Source organism: Lethenteron reissneri, chromosome 45 (genome assembly GCF_015708825.2).
Source record: "Lethenteron reissneri isolate LAM-NWPU_2019-01 chromosome 45, ASM1570882v1, whole genome shotgun sequence".
NCBI classification, from domain to species: Eukaryota; Metazoa; Chordata; class Hyperoartia; order Petromyzontiformes; family Petromyzontidae; genus Lethenteron; species Lethenteron reissneri.
In genome coordinates this window covers 6,570,462-6,595,013 of record NC_083823.1, presented here as the reverse complement: position 1 = coordinate 6,595,013, position 24,552 = coordinate 6,570,462, and the positions used below count along the sequence as shown (strand labels likewise).

At 47.1% G+C, this 24,552-nt stretch overlaps 1 protein-coding gene across 1 annotated transcript in view; it reads left to right on the top strand.

The window, feature by feature from the left end:
* Positions 1-24,552, top strand: part of WDR73 (WD repeat domain 73) — a 66,617-nt gene that overhangs the window by 29,771 nt on the left and 12,294 nt on the right. Inside the window, exon 3 of the mRNA XM_061570237.1 lies at positions 22,302-22,409. Coding sequence (XP_061426221.1) covers positions 22,302-22,409 — 108 coding nt within the window. The remainder of the gene's footprint in view (positions 1-22,301; positions 22,410-24,552) is intronic.

The window sequence follows — 24,552 nt, the reverse complement described above, 5'->3', positions numbered from 1 at the left end:
CCCACCACACCGCCCCTCCCCACCACACCGCCTCCCCACCACCCCCCCCACCACACCCCACCACACCGCCTCCCCCCACCACACCGCCCCTCCCCACCACCCACACCCTCCCACCACACCGCCTCCCCCCACCACACCGCCTCCCCCCACCACACCGCCTCCCACCACCACACCGCCCCTCCCCACCACACCGCCTCCCCCCACCACACCGCCCCTCCCCCACCACACCGCCTCCCCCCACCACACCGCCTCCCACCACCACACCGCCCCTCCCCACCACACCGCCTCCCCCCACCACACCCGCCCCTCCCCACCACACCGCCTCCCCCCACCACACCGCCTCCCCCCACCACACCGCCCCTCCCCACCAACACACCCCTCCCCACCACACCGCCTCCCCCCACCACACCGCCTCCCCCACCCACACCGCCTCCCCCCTCCCCCACCACACCGCCTCCCCCACCACACCGCCCCTCCCCACCACACCGCCTCCCCCCACCACACCGCCTCCCCCCACCACACCGCCTCCCCCACCACACCGCCTCCCCCCCACCACACCGCCTCCCCCCACCACACCGCCTCCCCCCACCACACCGCCTCTCCCAACCACACCGCCCCTCCCCACCACACCGCCTCCCCCCACCACACCGCCTTCGCGCTCCAACGACGATGGGGCGAGAGGCGGAGCCCCCCCCCCCCCCCCCCCCCCGGAAATAATAAATAAAATAGAAAACATTTCCAGCGAGAACGATTTAATTACCGCCGCTGCAAGACCTTTTCACGTGCCCGGTGGCCACCCCCACCGCTGCACAACCTGCACGACCTCCTCCTCGTGGCCGTTGCCTTCCTCCTCCCCGTAGCCTGAAAAATGACGCTCGTTGGGGGCAAAGCTGTTCGGACAGCCGCCCTGGCCGCCTAATTTGTCCGCCGCTCGCTAACAGAGCCCCGTGATCCACTTGGCATCGATCGCTCATCGCGGCCGCTCTGCGGGGCCATCTTTTACCGCGGCCGCTACAGCGACCGCCGCTGCTGTTTCCCTCCGCTTTAACCCCCCCTTCCCTTTCTCTCTGCTGTCTCTCGTCTTCTCCTACGTCTAGTGTCTTGCCCCCCCCCCCCCCCCCCCCCCCTCGTTACCCCAGATCTCGTCGCTTCTCGGTTCCACCCAGCCGGTGTGGCTTAACCTTCTCGCGAGGGTTGATTCAAATACTTGGCCCGGGTCGTGCCTCTGAGATGGGCGCATCTCGTTGGCAGTGCTGCCCCCATTAGTCAGTTGACGCACACCCATCGCATGCCCATCGGCAGGCGCACACGCGCGTTTACAATCTTCAAATTCACGTCGGTGATTTAGCATTTTGGAATGAGTGGGTTGTCATTCTTATTGACCGTATGAATGCATCGGTACGAGCTAAGGTGTCGCTACTTTGGCTGGTGACAATTATTTTGTGAGCCGTGGGCTATCACCTCGCTGTAATTCGGCAGCTTCTGACCGTGACACGAGAGGGGGGAAGAGTTTGGGGGGGGGCGGGGGGGGGGTAAATTGGTCCGTGGGTCCAGACGAAATCTTGCACAGGTCGGCGGCCCCGTTGAAGGCGTGAGACGATTAATTGACAGCGGGTTATCCAAGTCTTTCATAAATGTGGGAGTCATTAATTACATCAGCTAATAAGAAACAACGCGTACACACCCACACACACACAGTGTCACTGGTATTGGCCAAACAGCAGCAAGGATAAAGACGTTTCCTGCAAATGACTCAATCGGTATCAGACGCAGCGCACACAACATCGTCTGCTGCGTAAACTTGAATAAGTAAGCGTAATAAAATGTATTATTCCATTATATAGCTCTTATTATTTTTATTTTAAAATAAATTTCTAGCAGAATTTAGTGCCAACTCAAACTGCATTAAAGTGAGTTACAATGATGTTGTCTTTCCTGTTGTTTATTTGTTGACCGATGACCGCAGCGATGGTCATGTAGTCTCTTCATCCCCCCCCTCCAACCTCTCCATCGCTCCGTCCATACCTCTCCATTCTGATATCCATCAATCTCTCACCCCTCCTCGCCATCTCTCATCCATAGCCCCATCACTCGCCCAATTCCTCTCCTCCACGTCTGCACCGCTCCCTCCATCTCCCCATCACTCCGTACCTCCATTCCTCTTCCCATGCCATCCTCCATCCATCCATCTCCCCATCATTCTCTCCATCCATCTCTTCCCCTCTCACCTGTCCATCCCCCCCCCCGCCCAACAATCCTCCGCCCCCCCCCCTCCCCCCATAATGTGTGAGCTCAGCGTAAGGCAATAGTGCAATTACCATTAAATATTGATACTAACGGCCCGCTTTAAGAGGCAAACAAGGTTAATGTGAACGTCTGTATTTATTTCTTGTCACTTACGGCGCGGGGAGTGATGAATGGGGCAATTTCCGACGTAGAGAAGAAGGGTGGGGGGGGAGAATAATAATGTAATAAATATATATAAATAATAATTAATATTATACGAGGTGTGAAAGGAAAGCTGAGTGAAGATGCGATTCACTCACTCCACTCTCTCACTCTCTCTCTCTCTCCCCTCCATCCCTCCCGCGCTCACACGCGCGCACACACACACGCACAAACATGCACGCACACACAAAGATAACACACACAAACACGCACACACACATGCGCACACGCACAACACACACACGCACGCACACGCACGCACGCGCGCACGCACGCGCGCACGCACACACACATGCACGCACTCTGATACACGCACACACACACGTACTCACAAACACACACACACACACGCACACACACTCGCACGCACTCTGATACACACAAACACGCACACACACACGCACGCACACGCACAAACACGCACATGCACGCACGCAAGCACACGCGCGCGCTCTCTCTCTCTCGCCCTCGTGAGAGATGTCCAATGGAGATGTTCCAATTGCACGACGCGAGATCGCATCTCGATTAACGCGCCGTAACGGGATCCACTTCCGAGGCAGGAACGGAAGAGAAGAGAGAGAGAAAGAGAAAACACATTTACCCAGCACGGACTATCCGCCAGCGCTGAGTTGTAATCACGCTCCGTTGCGGTAGGAGCTGTCCAGGGCTGAGCTACAGAAAATATTCCCTGCCCCCCCTCCGTGTCTACCAGCATATATTAAGAACAAGAACAACAATCCTCACATTCGTCAATAACACCGCTGTGTGTGGTCTTAACGGGGAAACCAAATGTATGAGGCGACGTTTCAGGCAATGCGCCTTCTCTATACGACATAGGTGGAGAATAGAGGCACAGTGGACTATAATAATTGGCGGCTGCACTTGTTCACAGGACCTGATGAGAGTTCACTCTTCTTTCAAGGATTTCTGATGACGTCGTTTTAAATAGGCGTGTGAATAGTTACGCAAATATTGGTTTCCAGACAAACCCTTTAATAATATAAGGGGTTTTTTGTGTTGTTATTTCAACAAGCCATATTTCTGCATACTGAAAATACTTCAATATTTGGATGATATCTCAATGGGACCATTTTTTTGCCAACGTAATTTTTTGTTTGCCAGAAATATAAAAAAATCCTATTATTATTTAATAATTAAAATAATAACTGTGTATGTATTACATTGCATTAAGTGTCGTAACGTGTTAACTATAATTATCACTATACCCCATGATCACGTGCATTCGTGCTGAAATGTTTTACTCACCGAGCCAGTGAATCTTCATAATCTAGAGCCACGTTTCAGTTTTCAAAAGTATTCAGTATTTATTTTCTTACCCCCCCCCCCCACCCCTGATAACCCTAAACGGATCGCATTGCATTCAGACAAGCAGTCACATAAACGTCGTACGGTCACTACCATCAGCTAACAATTCCTTCGACAATTTTAAATATTGTGGTGATCGGAAAAAACTATGTTTCAAGTGCAATTCCCGTCATGGTGCAGGCAAATGCAGTTGCCATCTCACACGAATCCACTACTGCCCAGTCTCCGTATGCGCCACGAAGGAGGGCCATTGCCCGAAACGTCTCGTCGTGTATATTGTTTTCCTCTTAAGGCCACAGTGTTGTTATTGACAAGGGACGCGTTGAGTTGTTATTGTTGTTGTTATTGTCTTACCTTGTGCACCAGTGTCAACACAGCAGCAGCAGCAGCAGCAATGATTGAATCAAAGACGAAAATAAACACATTCCTGCGGAGGGAGCTGGTAGGAACGTTGGCCAGGGACAACGGCGGCGTGGTGTATTCTGCAAATATGCCCGACTGTGAGGGCGGGCACAAGCCGGCGTGAGTAGGTTAAACGTTCAGTTTTATAAGGGCACCACGGGGTGACCAGCCCCTCCCCACCCAGCCCCACCCCTCTCACCCCCCACCCAGCCCCCCCACCCAGCCCCTCCCCTCCCTCCCAACCCCCACCCAGCCCCTCCCCTCCCTCCCACCCCCCACCCAGCCCCTCCCCTCCCACCCCCCACCAGCCCCTCCCCTCCCTCCCACCCCCCCACCCAGCCCCTCCCCTCCCTCCCACCCCCCACCCAGCCCCTCCTCTCCCTCCCACCCCCCACCCAGCCCCTCCCCTCCCTCCCACCCCCACCCAGCCCCTCTCCACCCAGCCCCTCCCTGCACGACGGACACAATAATCCCCTGTGGGCTGGTGTAACCAGGACGTTCCTACCAGTATCAATTAAGTAATTAAGTAATTGCGTAATCAACCATAATTACCACACTCACCATTTCACGCGTGTTTGTGCATCCTAATCGTCTATCGTAATCACCCAGTTGATTATGACATCAAATGATTGTGAAATTTAAAATAATCATAATATATTATTACTGCTTCATAGCGAGCCATTTGGTATGCCACTGCTGGATGCTCGGCCCTTCCTCTCCCTATATCGGCACCATTGCTCACGATTCCGCGATGTTTGTATGGACAGAATGTTGAACTTCTTTCGCACCGTACGTAGCCAACCGTGCTAATCGGAGGTACGGTGTGGGGGGGAGGAGGTGTGAAAAGGCGACAATCAGTCCAGCACTGAGAAATCCACGCGAGCCGATTTCTGCGCTCCATCTCCGCAGTTGGACATCCGTGAAAAAGTGCTTCATAGTTTATCGGGTTCCTCCAGTATACTCTTTTATCAGCGCACAACTTTATCTGTGATGAACGCTGCACTTTCCGTCGTTTTCATGCAGGGGGCGCTGCAAACCTACGCGCCCCCTGCATGAACGACGGAGGCGCAGGGACAGACGTTCGATCACGTTGGAATCGATCTGCAGACGGCGGTCTTCTCGCACGGCCAGCAGCTCTACGTCGCCTTATCTCGATCCCGCAATCCCAAACAAGTGAAAGTCCGCATCGAATCAAACCCCCAGCAAAGCCATCTACTTAAAGACGAGATAAAATTTACACGAAATGCCCTTTTGAATGAAGTTTTCCACACGTAAAATGCCATAAGCTTTTAATGAAGAAATAAACTTATCTAATTCAGAACACAATACAATTCAAACATGTTTCATTTTTAAACATCAAAACGGAGCATCGGGTGCTCGCGTGAATGCGTCGTTCGTGTTCAATTGGTGACTTTCCTGGCCGAAGGCCGTAAATGTTTGTGGGGGGCGCCACAGGCTCCCCCTAACACCCCCTAAGTGTAGATTTGAAGCTTTCGTGACTGCAAGGATTCATACTCTTAGTTCTTTCGGTAAAGTCACGTAGGTAAAAAATTAAATAAAAAATTATATATAAAAAATAAAAATAAAAATTATAATAAAAGAAAAAGAAAAATCACGACGTCGTGATTTTTTTAAAATAAAATTTAAATAAAAATCACGAAGTCGTGATTTTTATTTTATTTTATTAATTTTTTATTTCATTTTTTACCTACGTGACTTTACCGAAAGAACTAAGAGTATGAATCCCCTAAGTGAACAATGATTCTGTTAGACGCTCTCTGTGGGCGCCTTCTCTCCTTTGATTGCCCCTCTGTCGTTCACTCTCCACCACCGCCAATCATCATCGTCATCATCGTAGTCGTCCTCATCCTCATACGTATCGCGCGATGAAAATGATTTTTCACATTTTCAAAAGGAAATGTTAAACATTTAATCAGAGGGGAATGGCTCCGACATTCGGCGACGTTCTAATTTGCGGGAGTTAATGGCGAAGTTTAGCATCGGATGTGGCTTTAATTGCACCGAGCGAGCTGACACCCCGCGCAATCATCTGTGAAATCTCCAAATGAGCATCAGACCGCGCGTAATTGTTCACTTAATACGTCCAGAAAGACAACTTTTTTTTGGCATATGCGAAACAAAATAAGAATACCCACACCACCGCACGCGGCTTGCCAATCGTCTCCCTGTGGTGGACCCATTGATAAATTATCATTCAAACCCATTGATAAATTATCAATCATTGTAACCCGTCGATATATTCTCATTATAACCCATTGATATATTATTCTAACCCATTGATATACAATCATTCGAATCCATTGATATATAATTATCATTCTAACCCATTGATTTATTATCATTATAACCCATTGATATATTATAACTCAAACCCATTGACATCCTGTACCCTCCTACTGCTGCATGGACCGGAGGCTGCAAGGGACAGGGGGACATTCAAAAAACAAACTTGCACCCATTCACGCGTTACAGCTTGCCGCGCCGGGAGATCGGATCGCGAGGTGCGCGGATCAGTAAGGCCACTGTTTCTGCAGGAGGTGCGTCAATACCTCCCCCATAGTACAGCGTGGTGGTCCAGATGTCCTGTGACCACCCGCCCCCCACCCCCCAAATTAATTAACCCCTAATTTTTTTTTCCTTTCCCTTTGTACATCCATTTCTGTTTCGAGCAAGCCTCAGTATTACACAAAATAAATACGTGACGTTTTAGCGAAGAAAAAAATGTGAAACAGTGGGTCACAAGACATCTGGACCACGCTGTCACCTGTGCCCGAGTGGGCGCGCGCCAGCTGCATGCGTCCGAGGCGTCCCGATGCCGTGAGCCCGAAGCTCACCGCTCTCTGCCTCTCTCGGTCTCGCTCGCTCGCTCTCTGCACGACAAACCACAGACACACGATGCTCCCACGTCTTCACCTCATAGCGTGTTGGCTGCGGCGGTGCGTAAACGCTACACAAGCAAAGATCCCCCGTGTCAGCCTGCAACAGACTGTTGGGGCAAGTGCTGTTAGCGAGCACCTATGAAGGCCGGAATGACACACGAAGGAGGTGGGTGGCCAGCAACCACGCCCGGCCGCCTTTGTCTCCCCAGTGGCGATGTTTACTGCACACCACATCCAAGTACTCATTTGAGGCTGGGTCGACCTAGGGGAGGCCCAGGACCGGTACAGATAATCGTCACTGGTGTTGGCCGTGAGCGGGAATCGAACCCGGGTCGCCGGGTTCGCGCACACACACAAACAACAACAACAACAACATTCGGTGCATTCGTCAACAACAAACAAGGGCCATTGCCCGAAACGTCTTCCGTGATAGTTTGCTTTCCATTAAGAGCCACGCGCTGTTATTAGACAAATGTATAGATCCGACCACCCCGTATAGTCTCAGCAGACTGTTGTGGCAAGTGCTGTTAGCGAGCACCTCTAGAACAACCGAAAGTCTTGAAGGGCCGCTGTACGTCGCAGGGCAGATTGTGTGTCAATGTACGATTAATTGTAAAAGGGGGCCTCTTGAACCAAGACACCGGGACGAGAACGCACGTGCGCGCGCGCGCTCCGAATTCTTCTGCACCGCTTCTCATCCACGCGGTTCGCCTCCGGGAGGGTTTTATTCGCCGAGTCGCGAATAAAATCTTCCTCTCTTCTTCTTGGTTCTTTCGGTAAAGTCACGTAGAAGAGAAATAATAAAATAATAATAAACATAATAAAATACAATTCTCACGACGTTTCGGCCACAACGCAAGCAGCCGTCCTCAGGTGAAGAGCAGGTCTGTCGGAAAGACAGATGAATCCCTGCAGTCACGAAAGCTTTAAATAGAAAAAAAGCAAGCCGTTTTTTTATTATGTTTAATGTGTATTATTTTATTATTTCCCTTCTACGTGACTTTACCGAAAGAACCAAGAAGATGAATCCCTGCAGTCACGAAAGCTTTAAATAGAAAAAAAAGCAAGCCGTTTTTTTATTATGTTTAATGTGTATTATTTTATTATTTCCCTTCTACGTGACTTTACCGAAAGAACCAAGAAGATGAATCCCTGCAGTCACGAAAGCTTTAAATAGAAAAAAAAGCAAGCCGTTTTTTTATTATGTTTAATGTGGATTATTTTATTATTTCCCTTCTACGTGACTTTACCGAAAGAACCAAGAAGATGAATCCCTGCAGTCACGAAAGCTTTAAATAGAAAAAAAAGCAAGCCGTTTTTTTTATTATGTTTAATGTGTATTATTTTATTATTTCCCTTCTACGTGACTTTACCGAAAGAACCAAGAAGATGAATCCCTGCAGTCACGAAAAATCCTCCTCTCTGTTAAGTACTTTTTCTTCTTCTTCTCAATGAGTTTCCCTCCAAGGCAAGTCGCTCTCCGTGTCGTCTGTGCGCGCGCGCAGGCGAGAGTCACTGTGACCCCGAGTCGCGGACGGAGCGAGCGAGAGACGCGGCCCAATGCCATTGGCGCGGTTTGCACAGCGTGAACAAGACACCGGCACACGTGTTATTACTCAGTGCCCCTCTCTCGCTCTCTATATATATCTCCTGCGTTAATATCGTGATGTGCTAATACTTCAATTAGTGCCTCGCAAATTCCCATCTAAGGGGGGAGGGAGGGAGGGAGGGGCGGGGGTGGTAAGCAGGGGAGGGAGGTTAGACGGGGAGGAGGCGGGGGGGGGGGTATAAAATGAGTGTAATTCTTCCATCTTATTAAAACGTTACATTAAGAGAAAAGAGCGATTCCCTCCCCTCTATATGCCTACCCCCAGACACATACACGCGCACAACGACAAAGGTGCCCCGTATAGCCTCAATAGACCTTTGGGGCAAGTGCTGTTAGCGAGGAGCGCCTATCAAGGCCGGCGCGGGTGGGTGACCAGCACCACGCCCGGCCGCTTTTGTCTCCCTAAGTGGCGATGTTGACACACGGTACCAGGTACTCATTTGAGGCTGAGCCGACCTAGGGGGTGGGCGGCGCCGGTTCAGATAATCGTCACTGGTGTTGTTGGCCTCGATCGGGAATCGAACTCGGGTGGCCGGGTTCGTAGCGCAGCGCGCTAACCACCGCACGCACGCGCACACAGCCACACAGATAGATAGATACGCACGCAGGTACGCACACACTTAGATAGATACACACGCCGGAATCCGCTACACAGCCTTGATCAATGTCCGCGAGTCGGCTGACATATTTAGTCATCCAATTAGCATGTGAAAAAAAATCATTAGTTAATGCCTATTTGAAATTTTAATGCATTCGCGTGAGGCTTCTCTGCAGCTGACACCCATAAAAATTTTCATTTAATCGGCAAGCGTGCAATTTACGCTTTGACCTTGAGGCCGCGTGCTGCATTCGATTATGGGTCCCGTAGAGGCTAGCGGGCCTGGGTGATGTGTGTGTGTGTGTGTGCGTCCGTGTGTATGTTTGTGTGTGTGTCTTCGGGTTGGAGAGCGGTGGCGCAGTGGTTAGCGCGCTGCGCTACGCACCCGGCGACTCGAGTTCGATTCCCCCTCACGGTCAGCACACAGTGACGATTATCTGAACCGGTCCTGGGCCTCCCCTAGGTCGACTCAGCCTTAAATGACTACTGTAGCTTGTGCGGTGGGGAGACAAAGGCGGCCGGACGTAGTGCTACCCCACACACCGCCTCGTGTGTATCGTGCCGGATAGGTGCTCGCTAACATCACTTGCCCCAAAAGTGTGTGAAGGCTATACGGGGGTTCTTTGCCTTTGTGTGTGAGGGTGGGTCGCGTAGCGGTGGGAGGGGCAGGTAGAGCCTCGGCCCATCATGGTCGACTTCACCCAGCCGAAGCACTGCCCAAAAGCGGGAGGGCTTAATATATCAACGCTGGGACGCGCTGGGGCTGATACAACATACATGGGTGATGGGGGGTGGGGCTGATCCAACATACATGGGTGATGTGGGGGGGGGGGGGCTTTTATGCAAAAAAATGTATTAAAAAAAAGTCGGAGGGCGAACACAGTAAAAAAAAATAGGTGCGAGATGAAAAGAAAAAACCTTAAAATTCCACAATTTTATATTAAACCCATTTGTAACGATAAGTTCATTTCAGGAAAGAAAAGCGAAATAGTGATGAGGCCACGGTAATTGCTGTCCGCGTGAGTGATGGCACGGGTGGCGTCATTACTCTAAGTCATTACACACCAACTTTCAATTTCGGCTGAAGCCGTTCCGTAGGCCGGGAGGAGGAAAAAATATATATTGTACCATTTCAAATTCCTCCATCCTGGGTCATCAAAGGTTCCCAAACCTAAATGTTTTACATTCACTGGCAAGAATTACTTGGGAAACCAAATATCCGTTTGTTGTGGAAACTTGGGCCGAAATTGAATTAAAAAGTCTCGTGGCTATAGATCATTGGCGACGATAAAAAGCTTTTTTTTATATCAATTGTGGGTTGTAGAAAAGTTAAGTTATAATTGGTAATAACTTTCCAGAAAGCGGGATAGATTTCGTGTTTTCCACAGACACCGATATCTGAAATCGTATGTTTGTTGTTGTCCCCGATACAGAACCTTTTGCAGGTGATGTGTGCAATGAAATCAATGTTTGCTAGATCCCGATAGTTAAATGTGATCTATTAGCATAGCCAAGAATTAAAATGCGGTTGCTGCAAATCTTCTGCTCATCAAACAAAAAATCTTTTTGCACTAAATTCCCAGTTCTAAAAATGCGCTGCTGCTGCTGCTGACGGTGAAACTAAGTAATTTAAAATGATGTAGAGTGTGGGCACAATTTTAATCCGGTTTTATCAGATGTTAAGAGATTTACATGTCTTTGTTGGCTAATGAATATTTTATGCTTAACAAACCAGAAGTACTTTCGGGGGCCCTTGTGCACCATTTATCATCCGTAAAGAAGGTGGGGTGAGTTGAATATGACTGAGAATATTTTAATGATTCCGGAGCGGCAATTGAGTAAGGGTTTTTTTTCTTCTGTTTTTTACAAAAGGTCTTATTGACTATTGTTACGCGGAACGCCATCGCGTATAATTACAGCAACCGCCTGCTAATCACCCCCCCCCCCCCTGTGTAATTCACCTTTATCGCAATACGATTAGGTGATACCCGCGTTGGCAGTGGTGCATAATCACATGGAGGAACAGCAACAGAAACAAACAAAACTCAAGCAATAATTATTATTAGGAGTAGCACAGAATAGGCGACGTTTTGGGCAATGGTCCTTTCCGGATCCTCACTCATAACTCTTTGCGTGCCTTAATTGATCGTGGGACTCAACCGAGGTTGATTGGTTCATTTGGGGCCATTAATAACGCTGGCATGTGTGTGGGTTTTATGGGATATTTTTTTTCTCTCTCTCTCTTTCTCTCGTACAAAACGGACATCATGGAGTATCTTAACCTGTGGAAGATGAACAGAAATCTGATACGACACCTGCTCATGATGACGAGAGAGTCTCGTCATCCGAGTGTAATCATATTGTCGGCTAGAGAGAACAAAAACTCTAACACACGGAGTTTAAAACAATCCCAACACGTGGATGTGTGAAAGAATGCACGGCCTCTGTGCTTCGTGCTAAAACTATTAATAGTTAAATTTCGATTTAAAGCTTTCGTGACTGCAGGGATTCATCTTCTTGGTTCTTTCGGTAAAGTCACGTAGAAGGGAAGTAATAAAATAATAAAAATAAAACATAATAAAATAATTCTCACGACGTTTCGACCACAACGCAAGCAGCCGTCCTCAGGTGAAGACCAGGTCTGTCGGGGAGACAGCGTCAGACGCTACACAGAATTATTTTATTATGTTTTATTTTTATTATTTTATTACTTCCCTTCTACGTGACTTTACCGAAAGAACTATTAACAGTTCCCGAGGAAGTGCCGTTGTGGCCTTGTCTAAGATCACCGTCGAAATAAATCTGGCAACAGCAGCAGCCGCAGCAGTGATGCCCCGTGTCGCGTTTGTCCCGTTTGCCGATGAGTCCCAACGAAGACGAGACCTGTCCACAGTTGTCCATCACTGGCGTCGCTGTCAGTTGGCCACGTTCACTCACTTGGACCACAGTGCACTTTCAGGAAGCTTTGTGGTGACATTTGCACGACTCGCAGAGGCTGTGTGCAGCTTTAAGCAAAAATAGAATTTAGGCTGCACGTAGCCGGCTTATTCCTGCACAGGGCTTCTCACCCGTCGCCCCTAATGATGTCCTCCACCCCCCCCCCCTCCCCCATGTGTGCAGACTCTATTATTGTATGTAGGTTGTGTAGGCATATATGCCTACAAAAAGCATATTTACCTACAAAAGGCATTTTTATCTATAAAATACATTTCATTTTCGAGAGAGGGTAGTGAAAAAATTTTGGGGTCGACAATTTTTGGAATCCTGTTGGATCAACTTTTTAACCCCCACATCTGAGGGGCAGAGCGGGGGGGGTGTCCACTTGCTAGGACGTTATGAAAGGCTCTCATAATTTAATTGATGGACAAACGGAACTAGCCTTTTGCCCGTCCAAGGACGGGTGTATTGCAGTAATTATGAAACTCGCAAGCGAAAAGCAGACCGCTACGTGATATTCATTGCATCAATTCGTGTGCAACTTGTAAGGGCGCGGTGACACAGACCTATTTCATTTAAAGGTTATAATCCCTTGTTCATCGTGACGTCCTTTTTACTTCGATGTCTCAACAGCGTGACGGAGATCACGTGACGACGTGAGGGTTCTGCCTTTGTAGTGAGGGTTGTGAGTGGACGCCGAGGAGGGGGAAGGAGGCGCTTCGCCCCCTCCCCCCATGTGCAGTGACGTCACCCGCTAATTATTATTAATGAGGGGGGCTGTTCGATGTCGAGTGACGTCACACGCGTTACACACAGACAGACATTCTTAGCTCATTATCGTAGTAATTTTCTTGTGTTGTTTTTAAATGTACGACCCCCTTCCACGTTATCAGGCCGGGTCCACGCGTGAGCGAATGAATCAACGGTGCAGGCAAATTGCCGAGTGGATGCACATTCCTGTCACCCTGGCCCGTTTACACTCCGGCCCGTGTCCGTTTAATGTCTCCGTAACTTGATTTTGTAATTGTGCTATGATCGGTATTTATTTATATATTTGTATAAATACTCTGCCGGAGGCGACTTGCGCTGCAGAGGATTTATTATTTCACCATAATTCCCGTCTGTGGGCGCCGCAGAATTGTCGATTTCTCACATCGCGTGGTGCAGTTGTTTTTGTAACGATTTCTTTTGACAGCTTCAAATGTACTTTAATGAAAACGAACATAAGTTTAATTAAAATTGTGAAACACTTGAAAAACTCGCACTTGAGAAGCACGCAGCGTCTCGCTGCAAAGCGATCGGGTTGCGTGCAACTGCTCGCGACTGGTTGCGGAGACGTCCGCACGTACGCGATCCAGTTGCACGCAACCGAGGTTGTCCAACTGCTGGCTGGCTCCGGTTTGGACTCGGCGTCGCGATGTGGAGTGTGACTGAACACCGCAGGAGATTTGTTTGTGTTTGTTTTAGGGGCCGTCAATAAATGACGTCACGTACCTAGGAGGGGGTGGGGGTCAGACATTAGTGACGATGTGTGACGAGGGGTGGGGGGGGGGTGAGGAATGTGACGTCACATCAAAATGCGCAACTTTTAATAAATATAGACAACACGTTCTACTTAATTAAATTGACTTTTTTAATAAATGTTTTCTCCTACAACATCAAAGTGCAGCGCCACATTAAATACGCACTACAATGACAATAGTTTAAAGCGACTTGAAGCATGTTTTATTTTGGGGGGGGGGGGGAGGGGCAAAGCTTTATAACGTCATATTTGAGGGGGGGGCCTGACTTTTTGTGACGCCGTGTGACGAGGGGGGGGGGGGTCAAAAATCGTCCAAAATCGCGTGACGTCATTTATGGACGGCCCCTTATCTCTCGGGGTACAAACATCGGCCACGTGGCAAGGCCTTTTGTGTCGTCAACCACCACGTGGAGGGAGTTCGCCTCTTTGTGACCACATTCTTCGGATTGTAAGATACGTTATAAAAAACCACACACAGCACGCTCGTCAATAAAACTTCCAGCCTTTAAAGGGGAAACAACATATATAATCGACGTTTCTGGCAATAGCCCTTCTTCGTAGCACATATAGATCATTCTACTCTACAAGTTTTGCAGCCCTATGTGTCCTGTAAATAAGGGCCATTTCCCAAAACGTCTACTATTGTAAATGTTTCCATCTAAGGTCGCAGTGTTGTTGACGAATGTGATGAGTTGCTGTTGTTGTTATTTGTGTGTGTGCACCGCTGCCAACGCAGCAGCATCACCAATAAATACATCGGATCATAAGACGCACCTCCATCATCAGGTATCCGCATCTGGTGCTGCCATTGCTTGTGCGGCCTGTGCAGAATAGTGGGGAAAAGACTATACGGTGTGTCCCATAAGTCTAGAATCATAGGGGTGAAGTAACGAATTAATATTTCCCCGGTCATTGGATAGGACGTCAAGGGCCTGTGGAATGGCCAGCGAGAAGCCCCGATCCCACACTGCTGGGTTCTTATCTCTGGGGTCACCCGCAGGCGCTGGTCAACGCAGAGAAAATTCAGAGTTGAACATTTGCGGCAGCGCATTACTCACGCATGTAACACCGTTACCCCTGATACCATTTACCGTGTGCTTGCTGACCGGGTATCTCGTCTGGAGTTGTGTGTCGGGAACAATGGTGGACACGTTGAGCACGTTCTGTGAATAAAAAACGTTATTATTATGCTTTTTGTATTTTTTTTTCCCTATGATTCCAGACTTATGGGACACCCTGTGGAGGTTAGAGAGGAGATACGACTAAGATTGTGCGGATGCGGTTTAGGGTTGTGGTGGGGTAAATTGTGCGCACTCCCCACCCCAGCCAAAACGTCTAGGACGGCGTTGAAGAGTTGGCCAAAATACCCTGTCGAGATCATTCAAATGAACGAGGAAGCCCATTTTCGTCTTTCGTACGGCTGATGTAGATGCAAAGCAACGACTACGATTTAACATTCAGGTGGTCAAGCCCAGATAACCGCGTTAGGAGGAGCGGAGCGTATCACTGTGATGGATGTCTCCTTCGTATTTGTGGATCGGGCATTGCGTTGTTATACGTTTGTAAGGGCAGTACGGGGCGATGTAGGGACAGTACGGCTCCCCGTGGCCATGGCTACTAATTACCGCAACGGGAAAAGACAGGGTCACGTGAGGGTAATGTGGGTCCTAAGTGGTCGCTAATAATGATTGACGAGACAAGCTTTGACAGGGTCGCGTGAGGGGAAGCACGGGACCTGCTGACGGTCGTAAATTGTAATAAGGGCAGAGACAGACAGGGCCAGGTACGGTGAGAGAGGGTTCGGGAATATGGGTGTGGCCGGGTCGTGAGGGGGATAAAAGCCGGCGCGAACCGGGGCTCGGGGCTGCTGTTGTGGAGGGATTGCCGTCGCCGTCATCACCTTAGAGGTCGTCTTCATCACCCTGGAGTGGGCACCTTGCAGTCTTGGAAGGTTAGAGTCATGTTGTCTCAGAATAGAGTTATCTAAGTTACCCAAGTGTATATAGTCACTCGCGGTTACTCGTTAAGTTATCGGTGGGTCGGCGGACTTTATTTATAATAAATATACTATACATATAACTGAACAAGACGGTATATCTGAGAGCTACATTACACATTTATCGGTCTGTTCTGGATCACCACAGTCGCACACTACGGGAGAGTTTTAATTTTCAATTTGTGCATAAAGTTTCATCATCTAAAACAAATATTTTTATTTTACCAGGTAATTCCCATTGAGCTGTGTAGCTCTTTTTCAGAAGCGACCTGGCCACAAATGACAGTCCAATGAAGTGGCTTATCACGTGGATATTTATAGCAGCAAAATACTTTAACGCGTGTTTATAAATGCGAAGGGAAACCCCAGAGGACCCGGAGAAAACGTCACGCGATCACGGGAAGAACATGCAAACTCCAAATGTATAAACATCAGGGTTGGGATCGAACTCATGACCTTCTGTATACCAGGCGAGGTAGTTAACATCTTGCCACCGTGGCGCCCCAGCTGCACACGAGGCAGTCGGCAAAACTCTTTTGCTCATATTGTATGACCCTGCCAGTGAAAATTGCCCTAACTTTAGAAAATCCACGCGATCACGGGGAGAACAAGCAAACTCCAAATATACAGCAGGGTCAGGATCGAACCCACGACCTCCTGTATACCAGGTGACGTAGCTAACATCTGCCATGGTTTGTGCGGATGCGGTTTAGGGTGGACCATGAGCTTCGTGGAAGCTCAAAACTCGGGAATCTTCCGCGTTGGGTCTTTCACAAGCCCATGGATCACTACAAAGGACTGGTCGTCGTGCTGCTGCGGTCCTGTGTGAAGCACACCTCTGTGCCACGCGAACTCACCTCGAGACGTGAAGCTTCAGAACTCCCCTCGAGTGCAGGCTCTTCCGTTAGCAGTTGCGCGAGCAAGAACATTGCAGGGCTGCGCCGCTACCTTTTTTTTTACGACGCATATGCGCAACCTCGCGGACGATTTTGACACAGTCTCAACTCGTAGAAGCAATTCGGAGATAAATCTACTCTCGAACAAAAAACACATTTAAACATTTTTACTTTATTTTAACAGGTAAGGCCTCACTGAGCTATGTAGCTCTTTTTCAGAAGCGACCTGGTCAACACAAATGATAGCTCAACGATGTGGCTTGTCACGTGGCAATTTATTGCAGCCAAATACACGGAACGCATGTTTTCTAAATGCGGAGGGAAGATCCGGAGAAAAGTCCACGCGACCAAGTGGAAAAACTCGCAAACTCCACATTTCAGGGTCAGGACCGAACCCAACTACCTCATGTACACCAGGCGAGGGAAATAACATCTCGCCACACAGCCACATGAATTCTGGCGCCGTCTGTTTACAACACGAAGGGCTCAATTGACCCGCAAGCAGCTTCTCTAAAGATTTCCACTAGTTTTTAAAATATAAATAAATATCGTCACAGCCACGTGGTGTAAAGCTCGTAGGCCCAAAAAGCCAAGCGCGTAATTATTGCTCGATCCATTCCCCCACGTGGAATTACGAGGAGGCGAGTCGGTGCATTTAACATTCAATACAATGGGCTAATTCGCATTAGCAAAGTGTAAACAAATTGTTCATCCTCCCAAACACATCGGTAATCATGATTTGGAGCCATAATCACGCGGAAAGGCTTCGCCCGCGGGGCGCCGACGCTTGTTAATTATTATGGATTTTTGTCGGCGTTAACTGCCTCTCGGCAGAGTGCATTTCGGAATAATCCGATTTCTTCAAATTGTGTTTAGCAAATGTGCAATCAATATGGAAGATTTGATTTCGCGAGCACTTTAATACGTTGCGAAAAGGCTAATGCACAAATAGAATCTCATTGGTCATGTCTGATTGTGTTTGAGTAGTTGATAGATTAACCCGGGCGAGGGATGTGCTTAATGTAATGAACGGGCTATTGGGCTCGGCGCGCCTTGCTGGAATATGAAGAAGAAAAAAAACGAATTAAACAATAAAATAAAAACAATTTATAATGATTTTGCCACGAGTGTTTGTGCTGCGGATGGGAAAGTCAATTAAACGTTAATGTACCTTTCCCCCCCACCACCACACACGAACAGCTAAGCCCCCCCCTCAATTGTTAATGTCGTCATAACCCCCCCCCCCCCCCAATTGTGTCCCCATTGTGTGGGATTGAAACGTCACGAAACGATGAATCCATTCGGAAATCCTGCAGAGCGGCGCGACTCGCGTTCTCGACAAGGAGACGTCGCTTTCTCTTAAATATAAATCTATATATACAGCACGTAGATCGTGTGCGGGGTGGTCCAGATGTCCTGTTATCACGAATTAATTGACCCCTGACATTTTTTTCCTCTGCTTATTAATTTCTTGACTTAAAGCTTTCGTGACTGCAGGAATTCATATTCTTTGGGTCTTTCGGTAAAGTTGTGTAAATAGGTTCAAATAACCTATCTACATGACAGTATTAATTTCTGTTTTAACTAAACCTTACTTTAAAATATATTAAGTTATAGAATGAAATGAGGGGAGGGGGGGTTATCACAAGACATCTGGACCACCTTGTTGCACCTCCACACGATCCGATTTCGTCGCTCCATCTCCGCTGTGGTTGTGCCCCTTCTCAGTCGAATTCTCTCCTTTGGCTGCGACTCCATTGATAGTCTCGAAAATTAAATTGTTTGGTGCTGATCAAACGTTTACAGCCCAGAGGCAGTGGTGAAAACTCCACATTTCTATGGCCAGGGCGAAAGTGTATATATAGGACAAAACCACCGTTGACTTCCTTACAAAGTGGTACTAATTTTATCGGACCAGGAGTGATGGGCTGAGCGAACTCCTCCCCCCCGCCCCCCCCCCCCAAATCAGGATTTGAACTCAACATTCCAATTCAACCATCTGTCTGGCTGGTGGGACGATACCGGGTTCGAACCTTACTACGGTTGTACTCAAAGGCCAACAGCATTGAAATTGTTTGGTGCAAACCAAAACTGGAGTTCTTCAACTAGAGTTTTTCAAATAAATAACAAGTATAACCCGTAAAAACAAAGTTTTTCACTATACATCCTTTATATGCGTGGCGGCTAGAGTCCTCTCGTCCTCTGGCTTGAGATGGCTGCCACCTATGGGTCAGATGATTGCATGGCACCATTAAGCAATTGGTAATTAAATATAATTTTTTTTGTCCTAAAAAGTGTAAAATTTTGGAAAAAAATGTTCACGAACATTAATTGTCACGCACAACAAGTATGTGTGGAAAATGTCAGCTCGATTGGATCACGGGAAGTGGGTTAAAAAACGACCGAAAGATTTGCACAGTCCTAAGCAAGCAAGCAAGTGAACTTAATATAAAGGATTTTACAAAAACAACCCCCACACAATTCCCTTCATCCTCCCGGTGTTCATTTCGGGAGCAGCAATGCGCACCGCAAGACAGGTGCGGGCAATTAGTAGCGCGATTATTAATTATCTCGTATACGATTGGCAATAACCTCCCGACTCATCTGAAATAATGAGACGGCCGAGTTGGCCGCGAGCCGCGTATAACAGACACGTGCAAACATCAATCCCGTTGTTTTTTTTATTGGTTTTTCATGTTTTATCAGTGAATTCTCGTGTTATGGAGCAGACACGATATCGATTTAGCAAGAGCACTCGAGCACACGGAAGAGGCATTCATACAATAACGATAAGGCGCACGATTTGTATGAATGGACGTCGCGTGTGCAGACGTCGGGGGGACATCACCGGCTCGTGCGGAGAAGCCACGCGGGGTGGGGTGCACTGTGGCATCGCGAGAATGCGACGAATGGCAACGGCTTGCTTTTTGTCGATTTAAAGCTTTCGTGACTGCAGGGATTCATCTTCTTGGTTCTTTCGGTAAAGTCACGTAGAAGGGAAATAGTAGAATAATACAAATTTTACATGATAAAATAAAAACGGCTTGCTTTTTGTTCGATTTAAAGCTTTCGTGACTGCAGGGATTCATCTTCTTGGTTCTTTCGGTAAAGTCACGTAGAAGGGAAATAGTAAAATAATACAAATTAAACATAAATAACGGCTTGCTTTTTTTTCGATTTAAAGCTTTCGTGACTGCAGGGATTCATCTTCTTGGTTCTTTCGGTAAAGTCACGTAGAAAGGAAATAGTAAAATAATACAAATTAAACATAATAAATTAAAAACGGCTTGCTTTTTTTCGATTTAAAGCTTTCGTGACTGCAGGGATTCATCTTCTTGGTTCTTTCGGTAAAGTCACGTAGAATGGAAATAATAAAATAATAAAAATAAAACATAATAAAATAATTCTCACGACGTTTCGGCCACAACGCAAGCAACCGTCCTTACCTGAGGACGGCTGCTTGCGTTATTTTTATTATTTTATTATTTCCCTTCTACGTGACTTTACCAAAATAACCAAGAAGATTAATCCCTGCAGTCACGAAAGCTTTAAATCGAAATAGAGCAATACACTATTGTAAAAATAATTATGAAAACTCAATCGTATGTGTAAGTGAATTTTTTTTATATTTTAGGCAGGGAATGGCAGGAAATTCGTTTTCAAATTTAGATAATTTATTCTGGGGGGGGACCCTCACACCCCCCTGGAAGATTTGGTCCCCCCCCAAATGTTGACACCATGGCTACGGCTTTGCCTCCAGCAGTGGATCGATCACAGCTGCTGCTGCTTATGATGATGGTGGTGGTGATAATACATTTCTTTAACATTTTAAATATGAAATTAATATAATGGCGTAAATCACATTCTGCCATAGCACACTGCAACTTATGAACGTCGCATTCATAATTACCAAATTGAATAAAGAATTAATGTCGCCATGAGGTATACAGATGAGATTTTAAACCAGATAATTGCCCATTGAGCCAATGATTAAATCACCCGGAATGCAAACTTATCTTATCAGATCTCGGAAGCTAAGCGGAGTTCAGCCTGGCCAATGCTCAGATTGGCAACCACCACACGCATGTCATAGGTGCTATAGGCTGCTGCGGGATTATGTGGTGGGAGGCAGAGGGAAGTATAATCAACTTCTTGGTTCTTTCGGTAAAGGCACGTCGAAGGGAAGTTATAAAATAATAAAAATAAAACATAATGAAATAATTCTCACTCAGACGCTGTCGCCTCGACAGACCTAGTTTTCACCTGAGGACGGCTGCTTGCGTTGTGGCCGAAACGTCGTGAGAATTGTTTTATTATGTTTTATTTTTATTATTTTATTACTTCCCTTCTACGTGACTTTACCGAAAGAACCAAGAAGATGAATCCCTGCAGTCACGAAAGCTTTAAATCGAAATTTAAGTGTAATCAAGTTAATTTCCTCGTGATTCTGTGCCTCACAAGGCTCTACTGCCAGGCCTTTAGCAACCCGCAGTGACCAGAGTGGTGAAGTATGGTCGAAAAACCCCCACCCCCAAATCTTTTAGTCGACTGACTGCCGGTGTTTGAATAGAAAAAAACACACAAACTATTTTCAAAAATTACAACACAAAAAAGAGTAAATATTAATATAATTACACATTGTGGAGCATAACAATACACATGTGATATCGAGAGCACGTATGATTGTGATCATATACATATGGGTGTTATCAACAATCAGATATTACAGCGTTCTAAACATTGTAAGTCACTGAATATACAATTACGACAAAGAGAAATGTGACGTCAAATCAAAATGCGCAACTTTAAATAAATATAGACAACACGTTCTACTTAATTCAATAGACTTTTGAATAAATGTTTTCTGAAGCATGTTTTATTTTTAAAATAGAAATATGGTTTTGGGGGGGGGGGGCAGAGCTTTGTGACGTCATATTTGAGAGGGGGGGGTCTGAGTTTTTGTGTGACGAGGGGGGGGGGGGTCAAAAATCGTCCAAAATCGCGTGACGTCATTTATGGACGGCCCCAAAGGCAGAAACTCAACTTTCAAACGTCTAGCGCTGGGAAACAAACAATAATCATTTCCACCGGTATTAGGGATCGTTCACACATTCTGCATAACCCATCCATCCTACGTGACGTGCGTATTCATGCAGATTTCCATAGCATTCGGACACATCAGAACGGTGAGATAAGGGGCCGTCCATAAATGACGTCACGCGATTTTGGACGATTTTTTACCCCACCCCCTCAAATATGACGTCACAAAGCTCTGCCCCCCCCCCAAAATAAAACATGCTTCAAATCGCTTTAAACTATTGTCATTGTAGTGCGTATTTAATGTGGCGCTGCACTCTGATGTAGGAGAAAACATTTATTAAAAAGTCTATTTAATTAAGTAGAACGTGTTGTCTATATTTATTTAAAGTTGCGCATTTTGATGTGACGTCACATTTCTCAACCCCCCCCCCCTAGTCACACATCGTCACAAATGTCTGACCCCCCCCCCCCCCCAGGTGCGTGACGTCATTTATGGACGGCCCCTCAGCTTTAGCAAAAAAAACATATAGAGCGATAAAAGTGTACATTTCAAATGCAATTACCGTATCCGAATCGTTGTTTAAAACCAAGGGCATTGCAAGTAAGCGCAGTGACGTCATGGGTAAGCCCCCCCCACCCCCTCCACGTGTTCCGGTGTGAAGCCGGAAGCCGGAAGTGGAGGCGCCCACGTGTCGCCATGGAGGCGGACGCGTGGCTGCTGGAGTCCATCCTCGCGTAAGGAAAACCGCGACATCGTCAGCGGCAGCAACATCAGCATCATCATCAGCGGCAACATCAGCATCAGCGGCAACATCACTATCAGCGGCAACATCAGCATCATCATCAGCGGCAACATCATCAGCAGCAACATCACCATCAGCGGCAACATCAGCATCATCATCAGCGGCAGCATCATCAGCGGCAACATCAGCATCATCATCATCGGCAGCGGCAACATCAGCATCATCATCAGCGGCAACATCAGCATCATCATCATCGGCAGCGGCAACATCAGCATCATCATCAGCGGCAACATCAGCATCATCATCAGCGGCAACATCAGCATCATCATCAGCGGCAGCATCATCGTCAGCGGCAACATCAACATCAGCATCATCAGCGGCAACGTCAGCATTATCATCAGCTGCAGCATCATCATCGGCAGCAGCAACATCAGAATTAACAGCAGCAGCATTAACATCAGCAGCAGCAATATAATCATCAGCAGCAGTATCAGCAGCAGCAATATAATCATCAGCAATATTGTCCTCTCCATCAGCATGCACCAGCAGTAGCAGCGATAGCTGTCTTAGTTCCCATTGTTATAATTGTAGTGTGAGTAACGTCATCTTCACCGTCATTGGCATCAGCAAGTGTCGTCTTCTTAGTCGCCACCCTCGTTGCCTTCCTTACCTGTCATCATCAACACATCGTCTAAATTCAAACATTCATACTCATCATCACCACCACCACCATTCATCTTGGTCATATTCATTATCATAAATCATTTTACCGACAGACACTTCTGGATAAAGCATTATTTGGTGATGTTGCTGCTGCGTTGGCAGTGGTACACCATGATAACACTGTGTAGCAATTATTATTTTTTGTTCCTGGGTAGTAAGTGTTGTTTCCTAATTGCTTATGCCTCAAACGTACAGAAAATGGCTATTATTCCCCACAAACTTTGCTTTAGTGACGAGGACAGTGATATTTAGAAAATTTCCTATTTTCAATGAGAAAACGGGCGAATTTGTGTCTTTTCGTTCACATAAAAGTCAGAAAAACAACAATAATCACAACTAACATGTATTTATACTAAAATAATACAAAAATTACTACATTTTGAGACACCAAGGCGCACTACCACAGGCGGGACTGGCCACAGCAGACTGAGTTCTCTGTGGGGAGGAACAACGTCAATGGGGGAGCCACTGGTGGACCCCTGGAAGGTGCTGATGCCACCACTGCACATCAAATTGGGCCTTATGAAAAAATTTGTCAGAGCTGTAGATAGATAATGAGTCGGCAGCCTTCAAGTACCTTCAAGACTTCTACCCTAAGTTGTCTGAGGCAAAGGTCAAAGCCGGTGTCTTTGTCGGACCACAGACAAAGAAGATCCTGGAGTGCAATGAATTCCCCAAGAAGCTCACTGGTAAGGAGAAAGCGGCTTGGAACAGCTTTGTCGCAGTGGTTCGTGGCTTCCTGGGCAATCGCAATGTCTAAAACTATGGAGCTGATTGAGACTCTGAAGAACTACGGCACAATGGGCTGTAGGATGTTCCTCAAAGTCCATATCCTTGATGCTCATCTTGATAAATTCAAGAAAAACATGGGAGCGTACTCGGAGGAGCAAGGCGAGCGCTTCTATCAGGATTTACTCGACTTTGAACATCGCTACCAAGGACAGAAGAACGAGAACATGATGTGAGACTACATTTGTGGGCTGATTCGTGAAAGTCATTTACAGTATAATCATAAATGTTGAAAAACTAGTCACTTATAAATCTTCTGTAGTCATTTTTGTATTACTTTGTATAAAGACACAAATTCGCCCGTTTTCTCATTGAAAATAGGTAAATTTCAAAATATCACTGTCCTGGTCACAAAAGCAAAGTTTGTGGTGAAAAATAACCATTTTCTATACTTTTTAGGCATAAGCAATTACGAAATAACACTACCCAGGAACAAAAATTGTGTTACATAGTGTAATTCACTAAACACGTTTCGCGCGATGGCCTTTCACAGCACAGATGCCAGAGAGGTAGATTCGCCTGCGTGCTTTGAAGGAGAGGGCCCGTTGCCTGAAACGTCTCCTATCGTTTCCTTTTGAAGTCGCGTTATTGACGAAAGCGTTGACGTCTGGATAAAGATTTCC